Source organism: Dendrobates tinctorius, unplaced genomic scaffold (genome assembly GCF_039654945.1).
Source record: "Dendrobates tinctorius isolate UK_male_01 unplaced genomic scaffold, ASM3965494v1 ptg000250l, whole genome shotgun sequence".
Lineage (NCBI taxonomy): Eukaryota > Metazoa > Chordata > Amphibia > Anura > Dendrobatidae > Dendrobates > Dendrobates tinctorius.
The window spans coordinates 47,503,186-47,529,242 of NW_027361917.1; the positions used below are offsets into that span (position 1 = coordinate 47,503,186).

The 26,057-nt window shown below is 41.3% G+C and overlaps 1 protein-coding gene across 4 annotated transcripts in view; it reads left to right on the forward strand.

Moving 5' to 3' along the window:
• The window catches only part of GRM1 (glutamate metabotropic receptor 1), a 649,343-nt gene extending 631,744 nt beyond the window's left edge, over positions 1 to 17,599 (forward strand). For 3 of the 4 annotated variants that reach the window (XM_073557671.1, XM_073557670.1, XM_073557673.1), the window contains exons 8-9: positions 2,453 to 3,383; positions 14,021 to 17,599. In XM_073557671.1, the coding sequence (XP_073413772.1) occupies positions 2,453 to 3,383; positions 14,021 to 14,837 (1,748 nt within the window). In that variant the 3' untranslated portion in view covers positions 14,838 to 17,599. The remainder of the gene's footprint in view (positions 1 to 2,452; positions 3,384 to 14,020) is intronic. The other variant, XM_073557674.1, reaches the window with a different exon arrangement.
• The last annotated feature ends 8,458 nt before the right edge of the window (positions 17,600 to 26,057 follow it).

Here is a 26,057-nt window from a genome sequence, read left to right on the forward strand (position 1 = left end):
AGGACAGAACTTGGGATTGACTTTCCACTCTAACCCCTTTGTTCACTCATATGCAATATCGTTGATATGAATTCCAGTGTAACAAAATATTACCAGTTTCTAAAATACCCCGACCTCTACTTTGTAATTTTTTCCATTAAACAGGGTTATATTTACGGTAGGTAATTCCAGGAAATTAACCTATTACCTTGGCATTAGTCCCCATAGGGCTTATGGACACCATAATAGAATACTTCCAGAAAATTGTACAGAGCTGTAATATGCATCCATAAACGTCTATGGGATCCTTAACATAATTAATGAAGATAATGATTTCATATGGAGGAATACAACTTTTCCATATGAAGGCTGTATTATAGAGGTATAATGTTCTACAGTTGTGGCCAAAAGTATTGACACCCCTGCAATTCTGTCAGATAATACTCAGTTTCTTCCTGAAAATGATTGCAAACACAAATTCTTTGGTATTATTATTTTCATTTAATTTGTCTTAAATGAAAAAACACAAAAAGAATTGTCCTAAAGCCAAATTGGATATAATTCCACACCAAACATAAAAAAGAGGGTGGACAAAAGTATTGGCACTGTTCGAAAAATCATGTGATGCTTCTCTAATTTGTGTAATTAACAGCACCCGTAACTTACCTGTGGCACCTAACAGGTGTTGGCAATAACTAAATCACACTTGCAGCCAGTTGACATGGATTAAAGTTGACTCAACCTCTGTCCTGTGTCCTTGTGTGTACCACATTGAGCATGGAGAAAAGAAAGAAGACCAAAGAACTGTCTGAGGACTTGAGAAACCAAATTGTGAGGAAGCATGAGCAATCTCAAGGCTCCAAAGACCTGAATGTTCCTGTGTCTACCGTGCGCAGTGTCATCAAGAAGTTTAAAGCCCATGGCACTATGGCTAACCTCCCTAGATGTGGACGGAAAAGAAAAATTGACAAGAGATTTCAACGCAAGATTGTGCGGATGTTAGATAAAGAACCTCGACTAACATTCAAACAAGTTCAAGCTGCCCTGCAGTCCGAGGGTACAACAGTGTCAACCCGTACTATCCGTCGGCGTCTGAATGAAAAGGGACTGTATGGTAGGAGACCCAGGAAGACCCCACTTCTTGCTCTGAGACATAAAAAAGCCAGGCTGGAGTTTGCCAAAACTTACCTGAAAAAGCCTAAAACGTTTTGGAAGAATGTTCTCTGGTCAGATGAGACAAAAGTAGAGCTTTTTGGGCAAATGCATCAACATAGAGTTTACAGGAGAAAAAAAGAGGCATTCAAAGAAAAGAACACGGTTCCTACAGTCAAACATGGCGGAGGTTCCCTGATGTTTTGGTGTTGCTTTGCTGCCCCTGGCACTGGACTGCTTGACCGTGTGCATGGCATTATGAAGTCTGAAGACTACCAACAAATTTTGCAGCATAATGTAGGGTCCAGTGTGAGAAAGCTGGGTCTCCCTCAGAGGTCATGGGTCTTCCAGCAGGACAATGACCCAAAACACACTTCAAAAAGCACTAGAAAATGGTTTGAGAGAAAGCACTGGAGACTTCTAAGGTGGCCAGCAATGAGTCCAGACCTGAATCCCATAGAACACGCGTGGAGAGATCTAAAAATGGCAGTTTGGAGAAGGCACCCTTCAAATATCAGGGACCTGGAGCAGTTTGCCAAAGAAGAATGGTCTAAAATTCCAGCAGAGCATTGTAAGAAACTCATTGATGGTTACCGGAAGCGGTTGGTCGCAGTTATTTTGTCTAAAGGTTGTGCAACCAAGTATTAGGCTGAGGGTGCGAATACTTTTGCCTGGCCAATTTTTGGAGTTTTGTGTGAAATGATCAATGTTTTGCTTTTTGCTTCATTCTCTTTTGTGTTTTTTCATTTAAGACAAATTAAATGAAGATAATAATACCAAAGAATTTGTGTTTGCAATCATTTTCAGGAAGAAACTGAGTATTATCTGACAGAATTGCAGGGGTGTCAATACTTTTGGCCACAACTGTATATAGCAATGGTAGTCTGATCTTTTTCTCTAGAGCAGATTATTCCTCACAGCCCACCAAAAGAACATGTTTTCAGGATTTCCTTAATATTGCACGAGTGAGAGAAGCTATGGAAATTTCTGATGCCTTGATAATAATTCCATCACTTGTGCAATAATGAGGAAATCCAGAAAACATGTTCCATTGGGGAGCTATAAAGATTGAACTTTAATCTGATATGCCAATAGCAGTTCTTTCTAATTTGACCAAGACTTTCCATATTTCATTCTCCATTCAGGAGGTGAGGATAGAAGAAATGGCTTATAAGTGGAAAAAGAAACATATTTGTCTACCAAGATACATTAGAAAGTTTTTTGTAGGGTATGAAAATTGTTAAAATTAAGTAAAAAGTGTAAATACATACTGTATCTTACTAAGAAGAGAAACTAACCCAGATTTTCGTTCTTCCAACAGGTTGTGAGCCGATAATTATAAAATACCTGCAGTGGAGTGACATTGAATCCATCATTGCTGTGGCCTTCTCCTGTGTGGGGATTCTTATCACTATGTTTGTCACCCTGATCTTCATTCTCTACAGGGACACACCTGTGGTGAAGTCATCCAGTCGAGAGCTTTGCTACATTATCCTGGCTGGGATTTTCCTAGGTTATATATGTCCTTTCACACTCTTAGCCAAGCCCACTACAACTTCATGCTACTTGCAGCGCCTCCTGGTTGGTCTCTCTTCAGCAATGTGTTACTCAGCGCTGGTGACCAAAACCAATCGTATTGCCCGAATATTAGCAGGAAGTAAAAAGAAAATTTGTACCCGTAAGCCACGTTTTATGAGTGCTTGCGCGCAAGTTATCATTGCTTCAATATTGATTAGCCTGCAGCTTACTTTGGTAGTCACATTGATGATTATGGAGCCGCCAATGCCAATTCTTTCTTATCCAAGCATTAAAGAAGTCTATTTGATCTGTAACACTAGTAATTTAGGTGTGGTGGCTCCTCTAGGCTACAATGGACTGCTGATAATGAGCTGCACCTATTATGCATTCAAGACCCGCAATGTTCCAGCAAACTTCAATGAAGCTAAATACATTGCATTCACAATGTACACTACTTGTATCATCTGGTTGGCATTTGTCCCAATATATTTTGGGAGCAACTACAAGATCATTACCACATCTTTTGCTGTCAGTCTTAGTGTCACAGTTGCTTTGAGTTGTATGTTTACACCCAAGATGTACATTATCATTGCCAAACCTGAAAGGAACGTTCGAAGTGCTTTCACTACTTCTGATGTTGTACGTATGCACGTCGGAGATGGAAAAACACCGTGCAGATCAAACACCTTCCTCAGCATCTTCAGAAGAAAGAAACCAAGTGCTGGGAATACAAAGTAAGTACAGGTCACTTTATGATTACCACAGTGTTATAAAATGCACATTATGGATCCTATACAGACTTTTTACTCGGTCTGTAGAAAGTTATGAACAAGCTCTACATAACCTAACCAGCATTACAGAGACAACCCATTGATCTGAATGGGCACTGTGTAATGCATAATTTCCTCCATGGATTGCTGCAAGGAAACAGAAACTACAACAATAATAATTATTATTTTATACAGCGCAGAGATATTCCGCAGCACTTTAAAATTAAGTGCCTTCTTTCTTTTACCAGTGCTTACAGCAATTCTGTCACTCTTTTTTTCACCAGTAGTCCAGTATTGCACAACTCAGAGCATTCAATCCAGAGTATCTAGTGAATAGGCTTTACGCGATACCATAATGTCACATGTTTTACTAAGTGCAAAAATTATTCAGGATGTCAGAACAAGGATTCCAGCCACAGAAGTGCCTACTGCCCTGGTCCTGCTGAAACAATCTGTATCCCAGTCCATGGCAATATGAATATTTTTTGAAACTCTAACACTAAATGTCTTTGTTTCCACAGTACTCAGAAAGGTTTTTCCCGATCTTTCCATAGTAGTCACAGCTGTTCCTTCTCTTCACTTAATAGTTATAGTAGTGCTGCCCTCCCTTAGTTCAGTACCCATAAAAGTTCCCCCAACATTTTGCCCATAAATTACAACCGTACTACTTTTCCCCAATATTTACATGAGAACCTTCTTCCCTCATACCAGTATTTGGAGCTGATTTTTCTCCCCTACTATTAATGTTGACATTTACTCATTTCTCCTTTTCCCAGAAATCTCAAAGCGCTGACTTATATGCAATAATTAATAGTTAAAGCTGAGTCTTTCCCTAGTAATTATACCAATCTATTCTCTTAGTAGGTGTATCTCTCTACTTTACAGTAGTGACAGTGGCTTTTTTCCGCATCCCTAAGCAATCATAGTAGCCAAAGCAATGAGAATAATTCTTTCCCAATCTGCAAAAGTAATCACAGTAGTGTCCCTACTTTTTCTCTAATGGACAAATTAGTAACCACCTCTACCAGTGAACAACATTGCACACGCGACTACAGTAGCAATTCCTCAGCGCTACTTCTCCTGCAATTAACTTATCCACTGTAATCCGTTACTTTATGATGAAGGTCCAGAATCTAGGACCAAAGCGTCAAATATATATTGCAAATGGATTATTTCAATAAAAATTCTCACTGCTCTACTACTCAACCCCTGAGTGCAGAGTTTTATGTCATCACTACCAGTGGTCATAACCATGCAAATTCTTGCCCCCATGAGTCACAGAAGTGTCTAAAACCCTCATCCAGTAGTAAAAAGAGATTGAATAGTTTTCCAACTCCTTTGGTTCTCCATCCAGTGATTTTATTCATATAACCACATCCAGTCGCATACACAAAATATTTGTATTGAATTTATCAACATTTTGGGTTATTACCCTTCATCAGGCTGGAAGTACAGATAAAACACAACACACAAAACACAAGTTGCAATAGTTTAGCACCAAATCACACTGTTATACAAATCTCTATATATAAAAATGAAAGTGTGTGTATCACCAACCAATCACGAAGCATCTTTCATTTCACCAGAGCTGTTCAAAAGAAGCTGAGCTGTGATTGGTTGCTATGACCAACAGTTTTCCCACTTGACAACACCTCAGCAGACACTAACATGTGGAGGAAATATAGCATCCGTGGGAACATAAGCTCCCAGCCATTGTCTGCCTCCCTGAAAGGAGCAGAGAGCACATGACAGAAATGAATCCCCCCTTCCGTGCCCATATACCTATCACACATCCTCCATCCCGTAGGCACATCTTCCCTCTTAAAGGGATCATTGGTATGGAAGTCAGAGCAAATCCATCCAGGGCTTTGGTTTTGACCCCAGGCCTCTCTTAAAGGGATCCCTGGTATGGAAGTAAGGACCTTTCCACTCAGCTCTGTGGTTCTGTCCCCAGGGTCTCTTAAATGGATCATTGGTATGCAATTTAGGGCAAATCCACTCTGCGCTTTGGTACTGACCCCAGGCCCTTCTTAAAGGGATCTCCGGCATGGAAGTCAGGGCAAATCCATTCAGCGCTTTAATTCTGACCCCAGGCCTCTCATAAAAGGATCTCCTGTATGGAAGTCAGGGCAATTGCCTTAAAATGTTCTGGTACTGACCCCAGGCTCTCTTAACGGGATCTCCTGTATGGAAGTTAGGGCAAATCCCTCGGTGCTCTGATTCTGACTCCAGGGTTCTATTAAAGGGATCATTGGTATGCAAGTCAGGGCAAATCCACTCAGCGCTCTGGTTCTGATCCCAGGCTCTCTTAAAGGGATCCCCGGTATGAAAGTTAGGGCAAATCCACTCAGCGCTCTGGTTCTGACCCAAGTCCCCTCTTAAAGGGATCCTCGGTACAGAAGTGAGGGAAAATCCACTCTGCGCTCTGATTCTCACCCCAGGCTTCTATTAAAGGGATCATTGGTATGGAAGTCAGGGAAAATCCACTCAGAGCTCTGGTTCTGATGCCAGGCCTCTCTTAAAAGGATCTCCAGTATGGAAGTTAGGACCGATCCACTCAGCGCTCTGGTTCTGACTCCAGGCTGACAGGATGATGTGGGATATTAGTGGTAGTTGTCCGGTGGCTCTGGCTGATGGGATGATGTGGGATATTAGGAGTAGTAGTCCAGTGGCTCTGGCTGACGGGATGATGTGGGATATTATGGGTAGTAGTCCGGCAGCTCTGGCTGACGGGATGATGTGGGATATGATAGGTAGTAGTCCGGTAGCTCTGGCTGATGGGATGATGTGGGATATTATAGTGAATGTGGCTATGCGGAGTGGGTGGGGCTCTACACTCAGCTTTATATATGTAGGTATAATCATTATAATTTGTTATAACTAACCGTAGTTAGTTACTATGCCCGGGCAGCGCCGGGCTCTTCTGCTAGTGTATACATAAACATAAAATACTAAACCGTATTATACCAAAATGCAGGGTTATAAACTGAGGCAATATCTTGTCAAGTGGGTGATTCAGAGTACAACTAAAGCTAGAGAGCATCAAGCAATGATGGATAGCTTGTGGGTAAAGGGATCATATGGGTGTCCTCCTGCATAATAAAAGTACTTACCCAAAACCTAGAAATCACATGCGCTATGGTATGTTAGAAAAGGACCCACTGTAAAGTGCATAGTACTATGCCACTGGCCATGAATATGGGTCAAAGGCAGGATTACATTGACAGGTAGCACCTCTATACACATCTGTTAACACAAGATCCACCATTCACAATTGTTGATGTCACACCTGATCCTGCTCCCCTGCCCTCCATGACACAGAAACCTATGCACAGACTCATTAGATAGGGGTCCAGAGCTAACCATTGTGGTTATGTACATGTGTTTTTTCCTGAAACAACAGGAAGTTAGTTAAAAAAAAGCCCCTGTGGCTAGTATAAAAATTGCAAGAATTTGTATTTTTCATACAGAAAGTGATATGTAAAAAAAAATCCAAAAATATTTAAAAAATAATTTTAACTCAAAAACCTGATTTTCTGATGGTAGCTTCCCTTTATCACATCCCACATTTCCCTCCATTTGATGGGAAGCTGCACATAACTAGCAAACAGTTCTTGGCTGCATGTAGCGTTCTATTCCTGTATTCATTTCTAAAACCTAAATCTATGGGGTCCACACCACAGTTATTATTAGTTTTCTTTGTAACACATCTGAGAACTGCTTTTTCTTTTTCAAACACGATCACAAATAAGCAATTTATGAGTTGGGTTGTCATGGCTTTGGGTTCTCTACAGTTTTTGGACCTTATTCTGCATATTGCCAAATGTCTACAAACAACCAACATGCCCTCTCACACAACGAAAGGAAAAGGAAGTATATTACAAATTCATTTTATTAAACATATAAATACAAGTAAAAAAAGGATGCCTCATGTCAAAGACAGGGCAAAACAACGGCTACCACTGATCACAAGTGGTTTTTACATTTGAATAAACCCTAAATGGTTCCATACATAGATTATGCATACAAAAGAACCAAAAAAAAGCCTAAATATATTTCATTCAAGTAAATAGGTGGAAATTGGTGTTATTATAATGCCTTTACGTTGCCTATATATACACCTTACGCAAAAGAAGTGCAATGGGGCAAAGAAAAGTATACAGGTAAAATCTGTCCAAGTGGAAAAACCAACAATCAATCATAAAGTGCCTCAGTGCATGTTAGGCTGGTTTCACATTAGCGCTTTTGTGCACAGCGCATCGTGCGCACCTATGTTTAACATGACGTGCGCATGGTCTTGCGCACACTTGCGTTTTCGTGCGCATGCGTTTTTTGCCAGACGCAACATGTTGCATTTTTTTGTCCGCCCTGTCTCGTCAAAAAACGCATGCGCACGCTTGCGCACGGAATGCGCAAAAACAACACATTGAAGTCTATGGGAACGCATGCGTGCGCATGGTCTTGCGCACTCTTGCGTTTTTTTGTGCATGCGTTTTTGAGGTAGACAAGTCTGGAATGTGGTCTAGACAATGGAAAAAATGTCACACCTAAAAACGCATGCGCATAAAAGACGCAAACGCATGTAAAACGCAAGCAACGCTGCGTTTTTTGACGCATCAGCGTATGCATGATGCTAAAAAAACGCGCGTTTGTTTTGCGCTTTTCTTTGCGTTTTTTATGCGCACGATGCGCTGCGCAAAAAAACGCTAATGTGAAACTAGCCTAAACAGAATGATATCCTGAACTAGCAGCAAAAGAATGGACCAAGTGCGTATTAATAGTTTTTAACTCCTGGCTTACCACTGAGGTAAAAACTATTAATACACACTTCTGCCAATAGTTTTTTCAATTTTTCATTCTATATATGAATTTATGCAACATTGGAAGCACCACAAACTACTTGTCACAGATTTTCTTTTTTCTAAGCTACACTAGACATTCCGAAATTGAAGGAGCCACATGAAAAATGCAAGTGTCAGACTTTATTACACAATCCAGTCCAGCTGAACAGATGTCCTTTTTTATAGTAATGTTAAATTATGGTGTAGAAGTCGGAAACAGATTTTGAATAGTGCCTCAGCTGCATTGTCACTGTAATTCACAAAAGATCCCAATCAGCTGAAAGGGCTAAATTGCAGCTTGGGAAGTAGATTGCAATTTCATGGCATTATTCAAACTATGCCATATAAGTTCCCTTCCTGTTTCTGCAAAGTATGTCCTACTTTATGGGACCTGTAAGAAAATATTAATTTTATAAATGAGAAATACATATAATAATTTTTTATACTAAAGCATACATTTCAAAAACATCCACATTTTGTTATTAGAAATGAAGGAAAATCTTTATGCTAATTATTTTAATATAGATTTATCCTAATTCCCCTGCAATATATTTAATGCCAAGGGTGCACATCTATAAAGCAGGCAGATAATGTGGCTGTTAAGGCAGATGCAGACAGCCGTAGATTTTCTCATCCAAGAGAATCGTGCCAATCATGCAAATGACACTCAGAGTTTGATCAGAGTGTGATCATAATGTGACCTGATTCTCTCAGATCAAAAGAAGATGGAGAAAAAAATTCTCCATCTTCTCCATTCTGTGGTGCCGTGGAAATTGGACTGCCCTCAGGTGTCATCCGAGTACAGTCCGATGTTTCCCATGCATTCATTGACTCGCGTGGCTGAGTGGGATGTGAAGATCGGATCTAACTAGGGCATTCAGCGACTTTCTTTGCAGAGTCATAGTCTGTTTGAGAAACAAGTCAGACATGTGCACAGCCCCATTAAATAACATAGGACCGAGAGCAATCTGATGTTTTGTCGGATCACACTTGGACTAATAATAGGGTCGTCGCCCCTATAGTGTCTCTGGAGAGAGGGCGTGAAACTCTTGGTGGCAAGGACCTGGGCACTTCTCGAGAGGTGCTACATTATTACTAAATAATTGGTTTGAACTTGGTCCAATGGCCATGGAAAAATCATGAATAGGAAAACAAATACTCAGCCTTCTGGGCTGGTTGTCAAAATACAGATGTGTTCCCTCAATAGAGTCCTATCTAGCCCCCTATATCCATAAGTATCATTCAATATACCCACTTTATTTTATTTGAAGGAAAAAAAATAAAGTGTAATTCATGTGACGCTGGGACTTTCATGATACACATTACAGTTAATATGAAAAAGCTCCATATCATCCAGGTATGTATGCAAAAATTAGAGATACAATTTTGATGAAATGCAATGTGAAGACAAATTTATAAATAAAAATATTTGTATTTCAGTTTAGATTTTCCTTTGATGCAAAATACATTTACAGCAGTAGTGGTAAGGATATAAGGCCAATCGCCATAAATGTACATCTCAGGGATGTTGGGGACTCAGGAGCTGTGCCCAAGCCCTCAGCAGCGGGTGTCTACAGTGTATGACAGCCGGCACACTACTACAATAGGTGTGGATCAGAAATAATGGCATCTGAGTAATTAGACAGGAGGAGAAGGATAAATAAATAGCATATAAAATAGAGCAAAAAAACCCAATGTGAAAAAAAGTCTTATAAAATAGTTATTATGGAAAAAAAAAATAATTCACATGAGCGCAAATGTAGCTGACTATGCCGTAAAAGTAACATCTTAGTTATCCTGCGAGTTGAAAACTGTAAAAAAAAAAAAAAAGGCAGAATTTCTATTTTTTGTTTTAAAAGAAAAACCATGGCTCTCAAAATATAGTAACCCAAAATTGAAAGGTATAAAACATTGTTTTCCATTTGACACCAGCTGTTGAACACCACTAGCACTAAAGAACCTTAAAAATAGATTATTTTAATAGTGACTGCCTCACATTGGGCACACTAGGCAGTTAGTGATGAGCGAGTATACTCATTGTTCGGGTGACCTTCGAGTATCTTGGCGTGCGCGGAGATTTAGTTTTTGTAGAAGTAGCTGCATGATTTATGGCTGCTGGACAGCCTGAATACATGTGGGAATTCCCTAGCAAACAGGCAATCCCCACATGTATTCAGCCTGTCCAGCAGCCACAAATCATGCAGATAAGACGACGAAAACTAAATCTCCGAGCATGCCAGAATACTCGGAGGACACCCGAGCAATGAGTATACTCGCTCATCACTATAGGCAGTATATCAAACGACATTAGGTAAAAAGCACGAGGATGAGAAGGACTGATAGAGGTTTCTATCATCAATATGTTTTATTAATTTTTTTGTTCCACATCAAATTGGTAAATACCCTAATACTTCAGATATGAGGAATGTGTTTTCAGAAGGCAAAAAGTCTAATAATCTAATAACATATTTTTCCTTCCTCTAGAATGATGGACTTGACTTACTAAGAGATGATTTCTAGCAATAATTTATACCTATCGTTTTTTTAAGAAGTGCTATCAACAGCCTTTCCTTAGGTGTGACCCGTGGAGGTCTGACCCCAGAGACCCCTGCTGACTTCTGTTCTGGACTAGACTGGACTGTACCAAGCTACACTTCATTTACTTGAAAAGGGTCACAGCAGAATGTATGGAGAAGTTGCCATGTCTGGCATAACATTGAAAAACCTTGCTGATCATTTATGATCATAGTTTGACCTGCAATAATCACACTTAAGGAAAAGCCATCAGAAAAAATCATGGGAAGACAATTCTATGATCTTGATTTTTGCCAATTTAAAACTGATGTCATATACTGCACAGTATGCATGAATGATATTTAAGGTGACAATGCCGTTGTGTCATATATATTCTTTCTTGGGTGGGGGATTGTGTGCAACCATGTATGTTGGTCCATAATTTAGCAAGTGGCATGCTTCATGCGGAATGACATTGTGAATTTCTTTGCATAATTTATCCTTGAATGTATCTAGAATTAATTGCATGATTTCATGTATGCTATACCGATGTACGCATGGAATGTAAGCTCTGAAAGTCATTCACCGTACTGCTTGAGCGAGCTAACATTATGTTATTTTGCTGCTGCTAATCAATTCCGCATCCATCAGAATCTGCTAATAGCAAATATTTTGCATGTAAATCATCAGTTTGCTGCACAGAAACATCAATTTACCCAAATACAAAGACACATAGACATAATACTACATGTTAATAAGCTTAAAGTGAACCTGGCACCTGATACTTACTGCCCAATTCCTGTGCAGCATGTATCAGGCACTGGCTGTATTACCTCATCCAAATATGTTTGACTATAAAATGCTGCGACATTTCAGAGAAAGACATACAGCCGCCTGGGGCAGAAGCATGCTGGAGACTAGTAAAGTATATAATCACTGCACTCGTACAAGAGAAGATTTGCTTCAAGTGGATAATTTATTGGTGAGAAGTGAGGCGACAGGAAAAAAAAATAACGTTTCAGCCAATCAATGGCCTTGATCACAATGTCACCTTTCGCAGGTACTTTTCTAGAATTTGAACATGTAGTAATGCTGCGGTAGATAAATATGAGGGTGTGTCCATAAAATCCACACTGAGGGAAAACATTTTTTGCATTGTGGTCCAAAAGACTGTCTGAGCAGAGGAAGCAGACACGGAAGTGTCAGCATCTCCCACTTAGCCACCAACGCTGGCTCCTGGAGCAACTCCAAGGAAACTGCCTGATCTGCAGACACAGCTGTGCCACCAATGGACTTGTTTCCAAACCCTCCTCTGGCCATAAACTCTTTTTACAGCAATGCTGATTTGATCACCCCTCCTTGCCTGGACATACATATGTCAAGCAATTCTACTGTATCACCAACGCCGGCCAGTACAGTAACTCCATTTCAACACGGATGTGTTCTTTTTTTTTCAAAACCAAATACCAATCCAATTGTCTGTCGGTGTACACTGTATGCATATCTACCTGGGCGTCTTTTGGACCCCAGTGCAAACATTTTTTTCCCTCAGTGTGGATTTTATGTACACACCTTCATATTTATCTACCGCAACATTACTACATGTTCAAATTCTAGAAAAGAACCTACGAAAGGAGACATTGTGATCAAGGCCATTGATTGGCTGAAACTTTATTTTTTTTCCTGTCGCCTCACTTCTCACCAATAAATTATCCACTTGAAGCAAATCTTCTCTTGAATGAGTGCAGTGATTATATGTTTTACTATTGATGGGACCAGTGGCTCCGTTCACTAGCACCGTCACCTCCATAGAAGTCGAGTGCTAGCCTTCTGCTTCTTCTACAATTATCATGCTGAAGACTAGTAGGAGAACCAGGAGGCTTATCCCCACCCACTGACCTGGTTTGACAGGTCTCTGTATACACGTGCACATAGGATGAGACCTATCAATTTAGGGTAGTGGGCGGGGAGAAGCCGCCGGGAACCCACCTGTCCGACTATCCTATAGTGTGTAGTCAGTCCCCGACGGAGCATTTTAGAGTCAAACATACCTGGCAAAGATCATACAGCCAGTGCCTGATACATGTTGGCCTCGGATTGAGTAAGAAGTATCAGGTGTCAGGTTCTCTTTAAATTAGATGAAAAAAATAATATATTTGTATACAATAATAAAGAAATCAAGCAGATGTAGTTTGATGATTAAAGTGTCATCTCACAAGTACTAGAGATAAGACTAAATATAACATTATTTTTGCTTTAATGGAAGCTGAAGATCAAAATTAGTTTTATAAAAGTTAATTATTATTTATAACCTTTTATGCTTTTGTAAATAGCTTTTATTTAATACTTTTGCTTTCAGACTACACAAACATTAAAAATATAATAAGCAAACCAATTGTATTACTATACAGAAGTTACTTCATATATCCAATATTGGAGTACAGCCAATATTGTACAGATAGCAAACAAATACTACAGTCGCAAAAATAGAGAATAAGATATACATTATTAAATTACTTTTATACTGATGGTCAATCCTTAGGATAGGGCATCAATATCAGATCCGGTGGTGGGTGAGTGCGACACCTAGCTCCCTTGCAGATCAGCTGTTCCCAGTAGCGGTGGTGGCTAGATGTGATCAGATGTGGAGCTGTACAGCACAAGTACATCAACTGTATAATTGCCGTGGCTTGGTACTGCACCTCCACACCCATTCAAATCCTACGGAATTCACATGAATAAGGGCGAATGTGCAGAACCCCTCTGAGACCACTATGCAGTCAACGGAGCTATGATGTCCCGCACCACTACTGATCAGATTTGGCCACTACCTTAGGGGACAGTTTATTGGATGATTTGATATTGATAACCTATCCTAAGCATAGTAAGCCTGAAGATGTGTGGCAATCCTGGTTCATGGGTGCTCAAGTAGGGTTTCTTCCCATACCATAAGAAAGAAAAGGCCATCAGTATAAAAGTACTGTTCAAGCCCTTTAATGTTTATGTATATGTTTTTATACTATTCATAAGTCACACATAAATGTAAAAAGAGAGAGAGAGAAATATATTATATTATATATATATATATATATATAAATACACATAAATACACTACACATAGCTTAAATTATATTCCACATATATGAATCATTCATTTGCACATTTTCTCGCTTTTTATTTTTAATTTTTGAAGTGATTTTCTGCATGCTGTATATTCAAATGCATCCATCTTTATTTTATTCATAGTTCTAATGGAAAGTCTGTATCATGGTCTGAACCAGGTGGAAGACAAGTGCAGAAGGGACAACACATGTGGCACAGACTATCAGTGCATGTGAAGACCAAGGAAACAGGATCATCAAACCAGACAGCTGTGATAAAGCCCATAACCAAAGGTTACCAAGTGCAGAGCAAGAGCCTCACATTTTCAGATATTAGCACTAATGCTTTATACAACGTGGAAGAGGAAGAAGAAAATGAGCCAGCGAGGTTCAACCAACCAAACAGCCCATCTATGGTGATACATAGGCGATTGAATGCAAGTCCGCCACCTTCTCAAGAGTTTGAGGAGGGATCAGTATATCTGTCGGAGCCAGTCTCTAAGAGCCTGCCATTGCAAAAGTCTATTTTAGACCAGCTGCATGGGGTGATCAATAAATTCTCAACCGGCATTCCAGACTTTACCTCTGTTATACCAATACCAGGACCAGAGAATGGTGTTGACTCCATCTACCCTACTCAGCAAGTGCTTCCACTTCAGATGGCGGCTTTCAGTGAAGGAATAGACTCCTCCACTGAGGAGGTAGAGAATGAAAAGTTGAACCTTATTCGGGATTATATGTATGATAGCACAGATACACCTGATGATGAACTTATTCCAAGCAAATTAGTGCTGGAGGATTCACCTGCTTTGACTCCTCCATCCCCTTTCCGGGATTCAGTAGCTTCAGGCAGTTCTGTGCCTAGTTCACCCGTCTCTGAGTCAGTACTCTGTACACCCCCAAGTGTGACATATGCTTCAGTTATGTTGAGAGACTATAAGCAAACCTCATCAACCTTGTAGAGAATTGTTCTTAGATTTCTTAAGCTATACAGGGCTTGTAAATGTAATAAAAGGGACAATATACAGTAAAAGTGAAATCAGAAAGAAAAGCAAATAATAAGTGTCCTGCACTAAAATCGATCTAAATGAGGGCTCCAAGTGTTAACAGTTGTATTGTTTGTTTCACTGTATACATAGAGAGATGCAGTATATTTAACTAAGCTCAACATTGTAATCAACACCTAAACGAAGCTATAATGCACATTCGGCATCCATAGCTAAAAAATTGGATAGAAACTATCATGGTCATAATGGTCTTATTAGCCATTTTATTGGACTATGATGAATATTAAATATATATGACTATTTTTCTGAAAGCCTTTACAGTGTGTATAATGCTGTATTTAGCAAGGAAGCTGAGTAATCTTATAGCTTTTTTTAGTGCATTACGGTAATTTGTTCCAAATTAATATGTCAGAAAAAACAAAAATAGAGCTTAATGGCACGCCATTGCTCTTCACAACTATCCTATAGTCAGGGTATATACCAAATGTGGCAATCATGCATAACTGACACGATATATTGAGCCAGAGGAATCTCGAGGTGACATTCCATTTGCATCACAATATTAAGCAATGCCTAAAAAACACGTTAATTCCTCAAAACATTGAAACACCATCTAGTGCTGCTAACCATTTAGGTGGCCATAACTTTCCTAACCTTTAAAAAAACATTCCTTTCTATTCATCAGTAGACTTTCTTCTAGCTGGTGGTGGGGTTTTTTTTATTATAAAGAAATTATGTATACTGTTTGATCATAATGTAAGACATACTGCCAACATGGACCTTCTTGGTAAGAGGTTCTACTACATATAAACCCAAAAATGAGGACTTGGAATCCAAACTAGAAGAGAGTAACTGCCAGAACCTTTGGATGGAAATTCTTTGTAAAGTCTTAAGTCTTAAGTTTTAATTAATTGAGTAAATGATTACCATATTTAAATGATGTTTCAGAGGTGATAGCACATTTTCTTTAACTGTTTAACTCTCTTCTGTACATTGAAATTTAAAAAGAGAAAAATGTAAATTTATTACATGTTTTCCAATATCTGGAAGGCAGTTAGCTGCTAGAGGAACCTTCCTCTACTGCTCTATCCTCAATGGGAGACCAAGTAAACTAAGAATTTATTAAGATTGGTGCTTCCTATGCTGGAATAAGGTGTGACAAATATATTAAGAGGTGCATTCCTTCTGATATATTTGCTGCAACCTAAAGCAGTTCATGCACCATAAAATGAGATCTATGATCTGGCATAGATTTTACCCATTTGTGTTGCTCCACCTCTTAAACTCTACCTATCCCATTTGTTATAGAAATACTGGAACTGACACAAAGAAAAGGAAAGAAAACAATATTTTTTTTCGTATCTACCCCTTGTGCCAAATGTTGTGATTTATTGGACTGAGTGATTGATAAATTTCACCTTGTGTCTTGTACCTTCGGTAGGCCCATTTAGTTCCCAACTAGAGAAAACCTATAACATTTTTTGACATGCATTTTTAGGTTGTGTCCTTTTACCATTACACGTACAACTTTCGTTTTGAGAAGGGCAGCTATTTTTAGTTAGTATTTCAGTATTTGAAACATTTATTTTAATATTTATACTGTAGATGAGTCAATTACGGTATATAAATTTATACATTCCAAGAAAGCAGGACCGATGTTTAGACTGGGATAATCCATGGGGTATTCTAAGCTTTTCAAGGGTATGCTTGTGTCCGCACTATGTTCATGGCAAGAATGGAAGTAAACGTATACAGCTCTTCTCATCAGCTTTGATCTGCACAACCATTGTTTGTATATTTCTAATCACTGTGGGAAAAGGAAAATCACTTGTCATTATTTTCTTTGTATATTTGAACTGTTTAAACTACTTATAGTTGTCTCACAGATAATAAATATTACTGCTATTTTTGTCAACTTGTGTTTATGACCTACATACAGTTTTAGAAATATTCATTTTTCATATATGGCTACTACCTTTAAAATTTAAAGCCGAACTTTGTATGGCGGAGATAGCTGCTAATATTTAAAAAAAAACAAAAGTTTTGGTTTATATGTGAGAGTCATTAAGGTGTTTGCATAAGTTTAAAAATTGTAGAAAATGTATTGCACAATCGAGTATTTATTATAATCTCATAACAGTGAAGAAGAAAAATTATATTTATGAAAATGTTTTCATAGACAATACTTATTGTTCCGGATTAAAATCTTTCCCTATAGCTTAATGTGAATTAACATATAGAATAGGAATTGTGACCTTGTGCTAACCAGTCATTTTGGAGATTTCTTTCCCAGCATGTTTTCACAAATAGCTGTCATCCGGAACTGCTGGCTAGCTAAAGGTTGACAACGTTTGAATTGGAAAAACCAGACCATTTTTACCTCAATGTTGGTACTTTAGACTCCGGTTTGTTTTCAATGTTGCATGTTTCCTCTGCATTTTCTATTTCAGAGGATAATTATCTATATTTTGCCAAGGAAATTACAGTGTTTCTGGTGGCATTAAATGTTAAAGAACCTTTATTGCATTGCTGTGGTCCATTTCACTTGTTATTAGGCCACAATCTGCTATATGTTGTATGAGCAAGTGAAGAATGAAGTGAAGACCTACACTGCATATAACATATTAAAGCTGTTTACCATATAAATGCTGCCATTTATTTATCAATGAATGTAAAATATTTGCATTGATAACAATAAAAGTTACAAATCTTTTCTACTTGGTTTTCTACTTCTTTGAGAAAGGAGATTTCTATCTTTTTTTGGTGCGTATATTCACCAAGGTATGATCCCTCCATATGAGAGGGAATGAAGGGGTAAATAAATAGCCACAATGACTATCCGTCTGAGAAAGATCCATCTTGAATCAGCGTAAGAAGCAAAAAAGCCATATAATGCATTTTGGGACGAGGCTGACCCCAACCTTACTCTGGAACAAACCTACTTAGTTATCCACATTATGGATTGCAGAGCAGTCTTGCCCGTTTTTTGCTTTGACTCAGCTTCCCTCATTGGATCTATTACCAATATCTCTTGGAGTTCCAGACCACAAAGCCTTAAAACCCAAAGAGATCTTCATCATTTTTATCCTTCTCTGCAACATATCACTATTATACCCAGCCGATACAACACAACCAGATAGCTAGGTGTTTTTTCTGCCCGTCTTGGGACCATACTTGCATACTGCTGAGAGAACTTTATCACACTCAGATGACTCGGCTCAAAAACCTAGGTCAGAGTTTGACCGGAGTGTCATTAGCATAATCAAGCCGATTCTCTCATCGCTTGTGTGACCCCGGCCTTATTCCGATAATCTGACCCTATAAAATTCTATTGCTATGCTCATCCAACATGTAAGCTCTTTCATTATAGATGATTACTTGCTATCTTTAAAAAGGAAAAGTGTAGTTTTTTTATGTTTCACGCACATGGTGTTTTATAAAAAAAAAAAAAATATTTTCATTGCAAGAATTTCATCACAGGAAACCACTCACAGAATTACAAGAAAAGGAATTGCCCCTTTGCTTTAAATGTTAGTTATTTTGGTTAATTCTTTCCTTTAAGTGAAAAGGAAATTGCTAATTGCTAGATGTGAGAAATCAGCTCACCATGTCTAACCCCATAGACAAAGCATGCTATGGTTCTAGGCTTTTTTATTCCATTATTGATGCACTATTAACTCTTTGATGTATTAATAGATCATGTGCATCCTTACCTCTGCCCCATATGATAATCGGGTAATCGTATGTATTACAGTAGTGGTTCCTTATGATCCTGCAGACATGCCGGCTGTGAGCAATATCACTTAATTATGTAGCTGCTTTGTTATGTTGCTTTTAATCAGCAAATACAGTTGGCACATACTTATAGTGGTTGCATCTTCCATAATGTATACCAAATGTTTTGGCCTTTTTATATCTAGTGGTTATCATAGTATTTAATCTACAAAATTGTCAGTTTTAATGATAAAATCTGTATTCAGCACTCCCACAACGCGATCACAATTGTTGTCAAGACACTAACCCGCCATCTGGAGGTCAAGCAATGACAACCGTCTCTGGCAAGTCCGGTGGCCTCTTAGGCCCTGCCATAAGCAAGCTTTAATAAGCGTTCTGTTAGTGCAAAACTGACAGGTGTAATGAACTGCTATACATATGTATTTCCCTGTATTAGACCAGGGATCAGACAAATAAATGTTGAAGAGGGATTAAGTAAAAGAAAGTAAAATAAATAAATAAATAAATAAAAAAGGAAATATCTAAAAAAAATATATTCCACCAGTAAAAATACATTTTTCTGTAAAAACACATGGAAAAAAGACCATATACTGTATTTGGTATTGCCATGTCCGGAGCAACCCAGTCTATAAAATAGTCAAGCGATTTAACTGTTACTTAAAACACTTTGAAATTTTTAAAAAAAAAGCGCTTACCAAAAACAATGTTTGCTCATTATAGCGCCGAACAAAAAGTATAAAAAAAGATCAAAAAGTCATATGTAAAAAAATATTTTTTTACTTGAAAACATCATCTCGTCCTTTAAAAATTTAGCCCTGACTCATCTCTGTCACCAGCCGTGTAAAAAAGTTATAGCTCTCAGAAAATGGTGATGCAAAAATTTTTTTTAGAAAAGAAAAAGTGAGCCAGCTCACCAGTAACCAAATGCAGAAACTCGGAGCTCCGTGCAGACAAGCGTCAGGAACAATCAAGGAAATCCAGTTTGGCTCCAGCTGCATAAAAATTCTTCTTTATTAGAACAGGTTAAAATTTGCTAAAATACATACTGTAGCTCTCCATTTAATAGCCACACTTAGGACAGAGGCTACCCGTTTCGACCTGTGCGGTCTTTGTCAAAGCCATACTAAATCTCAAAGCATGATCTGCTATATAGAGAAAACTCACCAATGAAAGTGTACCTACGATATCATGTGACATGATGAGAAACGTCCTTTTTCAGATGAAAATAAAATGACACATAAGCAGAATTAAATAAATTCTGATTCCCAGAATGACAGGGAATTGAACATGTAGTGTTACCATTTCGGGGGGGGGGAGATGCCAGGTGGCGTCTTCTAACCCAAGAAGCTTTTTGGATCTATCATCTAAATACCAGATTTCCGAGTGGCTTAAATAAATGAAACGATTTAATGTTGCATTATTGTTAAATGATTTTGTTTTATGTCCATTTAATTTTGCTTATGTGTCATTTTATTTTCATCTGAAAAAGGACCTTTCTCATCATGTCACATGATATTGTAGATGCACTTTCATTGGTGAGTTTTCTCTATATAGCAGATCATGCTTTGAGATTTAGTATGGCTTTGACAAAGACCGCACTGGTCGCAACGCGTAGCCTCTGTCCTAAGTGTGGCTATTAAATGGAGAGCTATGTATTATAGCTAATTGTAACCTGTTCTAATAAAGAAGAATTTTTATGCAGCTGGAGCCAAATTGGATTTCCTTAAAACATTTTTTACATAAAATTGTTTTCAAAGTGCAAAAGTAGCAAAACATAAAACAAACCCACAGTGGATGAAATAAATATTGAACATTTATTTATTTATTTTGCTCATTTATGTAGCGCCATTAATTCCACAGCGCTTTACAGACATTAATGGCACTGTCCCCGATGGGGCTCACAATCTAAGTTCCCTATCAGTATGTCTTTGTAGTGTGGGAGGAAACCAGAGTACCCGGAGGAAGCCCACACAAACAAGGGGAGAACATACAAACTCCTTCCAGATATTGTCCTTGGTGGGATTTGAACCCAGGAGGGATGCAAGGCTGCAGTGCTAACCACTGAGCCACCCTCATGTCACTAATTTTCAATGTAAATATATTTCTAAAGGTGCTTTTGACATGAATGAAACTCTCACCAGATGTTGGCAACAACCCATCCTATCCACACAGGCAAATAAATCAAACAGATGTCCATGAAGAAAGAGAGGTGCAAAAAGCCATGGAAAGTCATGACACCACCTGAAATCTATCAGTAAGTAGAAAGCAATCCTGCTACTTAGTAAAAATATCAGCTGGTTCAACTGATGACCTACACTCACTGGCCACTTTATTAGGTACACCTGTCCAACTGTGTGTTAAGACTTAATTTCTAATCAGCCAATCACATGGCGGCAACTCAGTGCATTTAGGCATGTAGACATGGTCAAGACAATCTCCTGCAGTTCAAACCGAGCATCAGTATGGGGAAGAAAGGTGATTTGAGTGCCTTTGAACGTGGCATGATTGTTGGTGCCAGAAGGGCTGGTCTGAGAATTTCAGAAACTGCTGATCTACTGGGATTTTCACGCACAACCATCTCTAGGGTTTACAGAGAATGGTCCGAAAAAGAAAAAAAATCCAGTGAGCGGCAGTTCTGTGGCCGGAAATGCCATGTTGATGCCAGAGGTCAGAGGAGAATGGGCAGACTGGTTCGAGCTGATAGAAAGGCAACAGTGACTCAAATTGCCACCCGTTACAACCAAGGTAGGCAGAAGAGCATCTCTGAACGCACAGTGCGTCGAACTTTGAGGCAGATGGGCTACAGCAGCAGAAGACCACACTGGGTACCACTCCTCTCAGCTAAGAACAGGAAACTGAGGCTAAAATTTGCACAAGCTCATCGAAATTGGACAGTAGAAGATTGGAAAAACGTTGCCTGGTCTGATGAGTCTCGATTTCTGCTGCGACATTCGGATGGTAGGGTCAGAATTTGGCGTAAACAACATGAAAGCATGGATCCATCCTGCCTTGTATCAACGGTTCAGGCTGGTGGTGGTGGTGTCATGGTGTAGGGAATTTTTTCTGGGCACTCTTTGGGCCCCTTGGTACCAATTGAGCATCGTTGCAACGCCACAGCCTACCTGAGTATTGTTGCTGACCATGTCCATCCCTTTATGACCACAATGTACCCAACATCTGATGGCTACTTTCAGCAGGATAATGCGCCATGTCATAAAGCTCGAATCATCTCAGATTGGTTTCTTGAACATGACAATGAGTTTACTGTACTCAAATGGCCTCCTCAATCACCAGATCTCAATCCAATAGAGCATCTTTGGGATGTGGTGGAACGGGAGATTCGCATCAGGGATGTGCAGCCAACAAATCTGCGCCAACTGTGTGATGCCATCATGTCAATATGGTCCAAAATCTCTGAGGAATGCTTCCAGCACCTTGTTGAATCTCTGCCACGAAGAATTGAGGCAGTTCTGAAGGCAAAAGGGGGTCCAACCCCTAACTAGCATGGTGTACCTAATAAAGTGGCCAGTGAGTGTATAAAAAGGTGCCTCATTATGAAGGTGCAACACAAGAAACATCTCATGATGGGTAAAACCATGAAGCTGTCTCAAGATCTTCACAGCCTTATTGTTGCAAAACATATTCATGGCTTTAATTACAGAAGAATTTCTGAACTACTGAAGGTTTCAGTGAGCACTGTTGGGGTCATAATCCAAAAGTGGAAACAACATCATTTCACCAGAGATGAGCCACGACCAGGTGCTCTGTCACGCTCGCGCCTTGGCTGAATGGCGCGAGCCGGGGGTTTGTGGCCCCACTGTGCCACAAGCCAGACTACCCTGGAAGGAGCGTGACTACGACAGCTACCTCGGTCTTCACTGGAGCCTCTGATGGTGAGGTCAGGCTTGTGCGGCAGGTAGCTGTTGGGTGCCATTCCAGGGTGGTGTCAGACTGTGGCTGCTGATCCCACTCGGGGACAAGTCACTTGGACAGGTGCTATAGACTGGCAGGCAGGTAGACACGACAGGCATTGCTGAGACACTGGGCAAGCAGGCGTGGCTTGGAGACACTGGGCAAGCGGGCACGGCTTAGAGACACTCGGCAAGCGGGCACGGCTTGGAGACACTGAGCAAGTGGGCGCGGCTTGGAGACACTGGACACGGCTTGGAGACACTGGGCAAGCAGGAGTGGAATATGAGAGACAGGTTTGGACCTGTTCACACAGGAGGTGCAGGTATGGATATAGGCAGGAAGGAGTGGAATATGAAGGAACAGGTTTGGACCTGTTCACACAGGAAGTGCGGAGTAGGCTGGACTGCAAGGGAGCCGGGCAGGCAGAACGGCTAGGGAGCCATGCAGGCAGAGCGGCTAGGGGGCCGTGCAGGCAGAGCGGCTAGGGAGCTGTGCAGGCAGAGCGGCTAGGGAGCCGTGCAGGCAGAGCGGCTAGGGAGCCGTGCAGGCAGAGTGGCTAGGGAGCCGTGCAGGCAGAGCGGCTAGGGAGCCATGCAGACAGAGCTGCAAGAGAGCAGAGCCTCTGATAGGGAGGACACAAGGAACGACACAGCAGAGAAGGAACCACAGACAAGGAGACTGACAGACAGAGGTAAGACTGAGTTCAGACAGAGACACAGGGACAAAGACACAAGGGCCAGGATATTCTGCCTCCTGGCAGGCGGACAGAGAAGTACTAAGCAAGGTACTAAGACACAGGAATACGCAATAAGAGCCTTCAGAGAAGGCAAGACATAGGACAGGGCCTGGCTAGCTCAGCAGCAAGGAGCTAACTGAGTTTAGACATTGCTCAGGCAAAGGTCAGTGGGTGTGGCGAAACTAAATAGTCAAGGGCTCTAGGTGATTGGTAAGGGACATATTACACAGGTGCACCCTGACTGCATAAGAACCAGAGAGTTCAGGCACCGCCCTCCTATACACACAGTCAGGAAACATGGAGAGCAAGCAGGAAAACAAGAGGCATAGCACCTGGAGCTCAGGGCTGGCAACAGACAGAGTTCACAGCATGGCTTGAAGCAGAAAGTAAGTTGGTGTGCGGGGAATGGGAGGCCATGCAGTGATGCCAGCAGGGTTGTTACAGTACCCCCCCTTTACGGCCCCTCTTCCTCAAGCCTGCCAGAATGACCTGCAGAAGGAGTGTGGGACCACACACAGTCCAGGCTAACATGACATTCATCAGGTCGAATAGATTATGTGTGCCATCAGGAATCCCAGATTGCCCGGTTTCTTGGTGCCCAAGGGAGTCAATTTCCAACACAGAGGGTACAAGGACTTCTTCCTCCAGATTGGCGAAAAGCGGGGCCCTGGCAGCTTCAGACTTCGCCCCTACATCAGCCGGCCAGCTAGAAACTGAAAGACACCTGCACAGAGTCAATTTTTAGGCCGTTATTCCAAGAAAATTGGACCTCCTCCTCCAGATGGGTAAAAAATGTAGATACATAGGCCACTGTTCTCACCTCTTCATCCACCTGCCACATGGAAGTTGGAGGCATACATACGGGGAGCCACTTCCGCCTGTTACCCGGAAAAGACTGGGCCACTTCTTTCAAGTTGGAGGAGTACTGCTTAATCCTGGGACCTTCAACCACAGGCCATAGAGGAGCCGAGGGCATCCACTCAAGATCCATCTTCAGCCCACTATCCTGGGGAAGACAATCAAGCGACAGGGATGTTCCTGGGGACAGGTCATCGGAGGTGTGCGGAGAGGGCGACACTGCTTTCTTTTCTTCAGTGACGTCAGCACACCATGACTTAATAACCGGCAGATCAGGTGGAGAAGGTGACAATACAGAAGACTGGCCTTGCAGTAGTGGAACTAGGACCCTCTGTTGTCTAGGTAGTTCCAAATGCAGCACCACACTGGGTCTTTGGACCGGAAGGGGCAGTAGAGTACCCGGCTCCGAACGACCAGTGGGCAAACTGGACAGCAGGTGGAAAATAAATGTCTTCGTGCATAACGCTCCGATTAGGAGTTGACCCCTCAGTACTGGACTGTTCACAAGTAGGGCTCGGCCATCACCAAACACCCTCAAAGGATTCTGGAACTGTGGAACAGGAACCCAACACAGACTCCATCTGGTTTGCAGCTTACATACAACTGCAGGGCCGAAACTCCCACAAGGCACAGGAACAGTCACAGACTTTAGTGGAGTGGAGGTACTCTCACCAAGGGCAGTCTCTCCTACTGACCCAAGGTTCTGGAGCTTTGGCTTCACAGGGCAGAGACCGTCAGGATGTTCCTTCTCAGGACTGGACTCTGGCGACAACCTAGCCAGCCCCTTTTTCTTAGACCTCTTGGATCTTGCACGGGGGGCTGTCTTGGCAGGTGGTGGAACAGGTGGGTCATGGATGGTCATAGACGGATGAGACGAATTAGCCTCGGGTTCTCTTCGTCTGGTCCATTTCTGGAAGCTTGGGGGGGGAAGACTCTTCAGGAGACACTGTATTTGGCTTGTCAAAGGTTTTGCAGAAGCCCACCAGGAAGGCCGGTAAGCTCAAGGTGATAGGATCCCCTGCTTCCCAAAGGGGGTTAAGCCACTGTAATGCATCTCCTGTTAGGCAGGACATTAGTAATCTTACCTTTACCCGATCGCTGGCGAAGTAGGGAGCATGCCATTGAAAATAGCGTAGGCACTGCTCCATAAAGGCACGACACTGCTTAGGGTCCACATTATATCTTGGCGGGTCTGAGGGAGGTTCAACTTTAGATATGCCAGCCTCTAGTTGAGCAAACAGTCTATTGGAGACCACAATGGTGGGTGGAACAGTGAAGGATTGGGCTTCAGACTGGGTAAATTTATTTGGTTGCCCATACTGGCAAAAAAGCTCATCTTGTTCCGAGAGCGAAAGGACATGGGACTCAGCGGGGACCATGGCCTGAGCAAACTGTCACGCTCGTCCCTTGGCTGAATGGCGTGAGACGGGGGTTTGTGGCCCCACTGTGCCACTAACCAGACTACCCTGGAAGGGGCGTGACTACGACAGCTACCTCGGTCTTCACTGGAGCCTCTGATGGTGAGGTCAGGCTTGTGCAGCAGGTAGCTGTCGGGTGCCACTCCAGGGTGGTGTCTGACTGTGGCTGCTGATCCCACTCGGGGACAAGTCACTTGTCACTTGGACAGGTGCTATAGACTGGCAGGCAGGTAGACACGACAGGCACGGCTGAGACACTGGGCAAGCAGGCGTGGCTTGGAGACACTGGGCAAGCGGGCACGGCTTGGAGACACTGGGCAAGCGGGCACAGCTTGGAGACACTGGGCAGGCGGGCACGGCTTGGAGACACTGGGCAAGCGGGCGCGGCTTGGAGACACTGGGCAAGCGGGCACGGCTTGGAGACACTGGACACGGCTTGGAGACACTGGGCAAGCAGGAGTGGAATATGAGAGACAGGTTTGGACCTGTTCACACAGGAGGTGCAGGTATGGATAT